At 53.2% G+C, this 6099-nt stretch overlaps 1 protein-coding gene across 1 annotated transcript; it reads left to right on the top strand.

Annotated features, from left to right (window-relative positions):
* The first annotated feature begins 2443 nt into the window (after positions 1-2443).
* On the top strand, positions 2444-3449 carry GPX1 (glutathione peroxidase 1). Its single transcript, XM_056501324.1, has 2 exons — positions 2444-2779; positions 2878-3449. The coding sequence occupies exons 1-2, from the start codon at positions 2540-2542 to the stop codon at positions 3226-3228; spliced, it is 591 nt and encodes a 196-aa protein (XP_056357299.1). The 5' UTR covers positions 2444-2539; the 3' UTR covers positions 3229-3449.
* The last annotated feature ends 2650 nt before the right edge of the window (positions 3450-6099 follow it).

Below are 6099 nucleotides of genomic sequence, written 5' to 3'. Positions count from 1 at the left end.
TGCAGTTGAGCAAATCTGGGGGTTTTCAGTCTTGCAGGGATGTGTGGGGTTGCAGTCTGCTATGGCCACAATTACAGCACAGCTCTTACAGGGGTTTGGAGTCAGGTTGCCTGTTCCTCAAAGCCTGTGGCTGTGTATCTGCTGTTCTTCAACCCAGCAGTGACTGTTAGCCCAGTGTGACTCTAAGCTTTTGCTGACCTACACCATCATCTCAGTTATCAGTCAGCTTTCCTGCCTTCGAGGGCTGGTGGCCTGGCTCCCTCTGGGTTTCTGCCACATCTGTCACCTCTGGAAGCCACATTTGCTCTGGATAAAACCGAGTTGAGAACACAGATGGCCAGACCTGACCTGGGAAATAAAAGCTCAGCACTAATGAAGAGTGATCCAGGCAGGAGCTGTGGAAGAGGCAGGGAAAAAGCGAGGAGCCAAGTGCCAGCCCCCTGGGCAGGGGAGGGAGGAGTGGAGACAAGATGTAAGCAGGAGGCCAGGTGTGTTTTTGTGGCCTTTGTGATAGTCATCACTGCTGTTGTGTTACTGTTAAACAGCAATATTTTGACCTTGTAGGGCAACTGTCACTTGTCACACAGCCCAAAAAGGGTCCCCTGAACCCATCTGGTCCCCCTGGAGTTTCTGGCACTCTTCTGGATCCCAGCTGAGTAGGCTGCACAGAATGTACCCAGGCATAGGCCATAGCTCTGGGCCAACAAGGAAGTTCTTTCCGTGCCCTTAAACTCACTCGTCAAGGAAGGGAAAGCCCTAACTTGTGCTTCTCTGGAAAGGGCAGGGCCGCAGAAGTAAACTCCCCTACTTCAGAGTAATTCCCTGGGACAGACAGAGGAGTGAATGTGCCAGTTTGAGGTCAAAAGTGGCAGCAGAGATGTGGCCCCACCCTGGAGGTCACCCTGAAGGGAAATTCCTCTTCAGGAACGGCGGCTCACTGTGCCCAGGGCTGGGTGAGGAGGAGTCTGTGACTGTAACCATCAACTTATTCAAGAGCAAACACGGATCACGTGTCCTCTGCTCATCAGCCGTTTTCTAGCACCGATCTCTCTCAGGACACTTGACATGGCTCCTGCCATCACTGCTGCAACACACTGCAGGTCCCCAAAGATGCAAGATAATCAGGAAAGTCCCCAAAACCTGCCACAGCCAGGAACTGGAACTATTCCAGTTCCCAGTCATTTGGGCAGGTGCCAAGAGTGGCTCAAAGCACCCCCCCCAGATCCTGCAGTCACCTGGGCACCCAAAGCAGAGGCAGCATTATGTGGTGCCTGTTAGTGACAGCTGGCATTTCGTGACAAGTCCCTGCTCCCAATCATGAAAGAGAGCAGACAGCAAGGGGGGGCAGAGCGCATCCCCCCGCTCTGGCGGGGCCCAGGCTGCCTTGGCTGGGGGCCAGGGCTGATAAGCAGCTGTCTGACCTTGGGCTGTTGTGAAGAGAGCTCACTTGGCGCAGATGCTGGCAGGAGCCTCAGCAGGGGCTCCCTGCTTCCCCCTGGGAGCTGCACTGGAGCTGAGGCCCTACCTCTTTGTTCCTGCTGGCCTGTGCTGCTCCACATTCACTGTTGGCCCAACCCATGGACACAAGGCTGACCCCGACCTGCCTCTTCACAGGGTGCTCTGGGGGAGGGCAGTGGTTCACAAAGACCTGTGGAAGGACAGCTGGGCCACTTGCTTGGTGTGAGCACAAGAAACAGCCCAGTTCACTTAGGGCTGCCTTGAAGCTGTGGGGAACAGAGCAGTCAATACTGCATGATGTAACACTCCTGCAAACAGACTGAAGCCGTTAGGCAAGAGATGGAAAAGTCAAGAATGGGGAAAAGCAACCCCTGAAGTTGAAGAAGGAGCCTACTTCTCTTTATCTAGTAAGGATATACCAAACTGTAACCCTGTATGTAGACTTCACCAGCCTCTAAGACGTGGAAAGATTATAGGAGTCTGAAGAAGGGAATTGTTGCCCCTCTTTCTTGAACCCCTCCCGTTCCTCTTCCTGATGCACAAACTGAAGGTGTTTCTCTCCCCAAAGACATGCTTGGCAGTGGTGTCCTCGGAGAATGCTGCAGCCTTGCTGCCACTCTGTGCCACCCCTGGACGCGAGTGACTGTGTCACTAGCAAGGCTGGGACCACTCTGTGTTTTACTGCTTTACCGCCGCGCTTCCGAGAATCGGCGATACTTCCCGTTAGCCGTGCGTTTTAAAACCACCCCGCTCTGTGCATTTTTACTGATAGAACCCCCTCGAGCCTTTCAGAGCCAGCCTGGCCGACTCACCGCGGCCCGCCAAGCGCGGGAGGGGCGGGCGGACCTGGGGGGGCGACGCCCGGGCGGGACAGCGCTCGGGAGCGGCGGGCGGCGGGAGGGACAGGGCTCGGGAGCGGCAGGAGGGACAGCGCTGGGGAGCGGCGGGCGGGGCGGGGCGGGACAGCGCTCGGGAGCGGCGGGCGGTGGCTCGGGGAGGGGTCGGAGGCGGCTCCGGGCGGGTCGGGGCGGGCCGAGCGCGGTGTTGGCGGGACCGGGCCTCTCTGCGGGCAGTGCGCACCATGGCGGCGGCTGCGGGCGGGCGTGCGGCGGGGCTGGCGGGGCTGTCGGCGCGACCCCTGGGCGCGGCAGAGCCGCTGTCCCTGGGTTCGCTGCAGGGCAAGGTGCTGCTGGTGGCCAATGTGGCGTCGCTCTGAGGCACGACCACGCGCGACTTCCTGCAGCTCAATGAGCTGCAGCAGCGCTACGGCCCCCGCGGGCTCCAGGTCCTCGGCTTCCCCTGCAACCAGTTCGGTCACCAGGTAGGGCGGGCGGCGGGGCCGGGGAGCGGGAAGGAGCCCCCGTCCCGGCCGGGCTCTCACGGGCTCTGCTCGGGGCGGGTTTACCTTTGTTTCTTTAGGAAAACTGCACCAACGAGGAGATCCTTCCCATGCTCGAGCACGTTCGTCCTGGCAACGGGTACAAGCCAAATTTCATCCTATTCGAGAAGTGCGAGGTGAACGGGAAGAACGCGCACCCCCTCTTCACCTTCCTGAAAGAGGCGCTGCCCTTCCCGCATGACGACCCCTCCTCGCTGATGACCAACCCGCAGTACATCATCTGGTCCCCGGTCTGCCGCAACGACATCGCCTGGAACTTCGAGAAGTTCCTCATTGGCCCCGATGGCGTGCCCTTCAAACGCTACAGCCGAAGTTTCGAGACCATCAAGATCCAGGATGACATTGAGTTGCTTCTGCAGAAGGTTGCCTAGAAAGTTCCCTGCCCTTTCCCCTTGCTGCGTACCTCCCTTGCAGGGAGCTACTGCTCTGGCAGAAATCCCAATGTCTTGTGCAGGTTTTGCTTATGATGGTGCATCTTCCAAATCCTTGAAGTGTACTTGATGTTTTCAAAAGTTGCACAGGAATGTTTGAGAAGGTATGCCAGGGCAAGCAGCTGTCTCAGTGATTCTCTGAATAAAAAATGTTAACTTTCTTTAAGGCTGTGGCTTGATAAATCTGGGTGAGTTGGGTAAAACGTGGTGGGTCTGTTACCTGTTTATCAGCTTATGTGGGTGCTCACAGGGCAGACTTGGAGCACTCGAGCACGACTGTGCAGGCAGGCTGAACTAAACCGAGGGCATGAGCTCTGCAAGCTGTGAATCAGTACTGAGTCCTGCCCCACGTGTAACAAGCCCGGCAGAGCAGGAGGGCTGCAGGGAACAGACAGACCTTGCCCCACTGCTCACTGGGCCTCCCTTAAGGCTTCCCTGCACGGGGAACACACTGGCACATGTGGCCAGGGGGTGATTTTACACTGGCTGTATTCTCAGTGTGGCTAACAGCAACAGGCTAAAAGCCTTTGGGGCAGGGAGTTGAGCGATCCTGCAGCCTGCGGGGACCTAGACCAGGAGCAGCACCCACTGTCCCTCCCCTTGTCCCAGAGCCACTGCCCCCTCACTGGCTCTAGCCCATTTTGCATCAGTGGTGGCCCAACACAGATCCTCCCATGCTGGCCCAGTTCTCCATGAGACCTGAAGCATCCCCAGCACCTCGTGATGCAGGGAATCATGTGACAAACCAGTCTGTTCATGTTCCCAGTGCAATACCACCCCATTCAACCACATGGCCCATGGAAACTGTGCTTTGCTTCAGTGTCCTTGATTCCTTTTGGGCACAGGAATTGTATATGATGCTCTCAAGTGCAGATGTGCCAGGAAAAATTTTCATTTCACTTCTTCCCTAACAATTTTTTTACTCCTGCTAACCATGGAGCTGAGAAGTACTTCATGAGAAGTTGCTACAATTGTACTCAATGATCTTAGATGTCTTTCCCAATTTTAATGATTCTATGATTCAGTAATAATTCTGACATACTGGTCCTGCTCAGCAATCCTGGTTTTACAGGCTGCTGTTAAACGGCTGGAATTATGATTGGTTTCCTGTGGAAAATCATGAGCCTGTGCCAAATTTCACCTGCCATCCTTCTGCCCAGTGGCTCAACTCCTTCTACAGGAAAATTTTCACTCCTTAAATTGCTCTGTGAGCACATTTTCATTACAAGCCACTCCTCACAAAGCCTTGTAGCACTGAGTATAAACTTGGCTTGGGACTGAGGAGTCCTAAACCAGACTAGAAACTTGGGCTCTCTAAGGGAAGGCATAATGCTTTTAAACATTAGTGCACTGTTTTCATAATAAAAACACCCAGGATTTGAGGGTTTGGTGGGTTGTTTTTTTTTCTTGTTTGTAGCTTTCCACTTCACAAATTCACAGTTGCTTTGTTACTGTACCTATATCCAAGAATCACTCAAGGTTGAGAGAGACTGGATAAATCCTCCAACCAGCACCACCCTGCTTGCTGCTACTCCTGAGTCATTGAGCTTTGAACTCAGATTGCACAATCCTCACCGGGCTATTTCTTAAACCCCAGAACAACTTCACAGAAAAAACAGGATGTTTTCAGCAGCTATGTAAGCTTTGCAGCAGATGATGCATGGTGTAGGGGATTATTTTTTCAGTTAGTTCTACTTCCCTCATTAATGCAGAATGTCAAAATAGGTAGAGAGTACAGGGGTCATGAGCAGCAGAAACTCAGGGCACTGAAAAATCTTTCTAAATTTAAGCTGTGGCACTTCCTCATTCCTGACTCACCAAACCCAAGCCATTTGTGTGGGTCCTCCTCTGTTCCTAGTCAGCCTCTGGCTCTGGACAAGGCCCACAGCTACAGCAACACCTGCTGCAATTCCATCCTGCCAAAAAGGGTCTCTCACCGAGCCTGCTGATCACAAAAGCACCTTGCACCGTGCTAATTCTGTTCCTATATCCAAGGGATTAATTTACCTTCTGACCACTGGGGCTGTGCTAGCAGAAAAACAAAGCAACAGCTCCAGAACAGCTCTAGGCGTGCCACAAGCAGGACAGTGACATGATTCCAGGACAAAAATTAGCCATGCCAGCAGGAAAACAAACAATCCCAATGTAAGCACCAGCAGGAACTCTGCAGCGTGGCTGAAAGCTGCCCAGCCTTGTTGTTCCTGGTCTTGTTTCAGCATTCCCTGGAGCAGCTGGCTCCGGGGTCCAGTGGGCTGCAGCACAAGGGCACTGGCTGGAGCTCTCTGGCAGTGACAGGGACAGTGGAGCATGGTCCCCACACAGGATCTCACACCCAAACCTTGGCTGGTGTTGTGAGAGAGGAGGTGAACATTTCACCACAGGCAGCAGCTCTGTGCTGAGGGGAGGCATGAAGAATCCCAGGCAATTCCTCAGGGATTATAAACCAGCCCAGTTCTATTTCTGTAATTTCTGTAATTCCAGCGAGAAACAGACTGACTCAGAGGGAAACCTTAAAATAAATACTACTTTAGCACAATTGGTTGCTTCTGTGGCTTGAGGATGTTGTCCTTTCAACATCTCCTGTCACATATCCACTCCTACACAACACTTTAATTGCAAACACTTAATCCCTCTTTTAGTGCTCCTGCTTTTCCATTCTTCTGCACATCAAAGTTTCATATATTCTCTTCTTCCTAGAAAATGTTTGTCCCCTACTGGGACAAGCGCTTTATTTCTTTTCCCCTTTAGCTTCCCCCGATAGTTGCCACCAACTTCTTAAATCCTTAAGTTAAAATATTAAAATGTTTAAAA

This window comes from Oenanthe melanoleuca, chromosome 12 (genome assembly GCF_029582105.1).
Source record: "Oenanthe melanoleuca isolate GR-GAL-2019-014 chromosome 12, OMel1.0, whole genome shotgun sequence".
Lineage (NCBI taxonomy): Eukaryota > Metazoa > Chordata > Aves > Passeriformes > Muscicapidae > Oenanthe > Oenanthe melanoleuca.
Note: the sequence above shows the minus strand (reverse complement) of the source record. Positions and strands in the feature narration are given on the sequence as shown.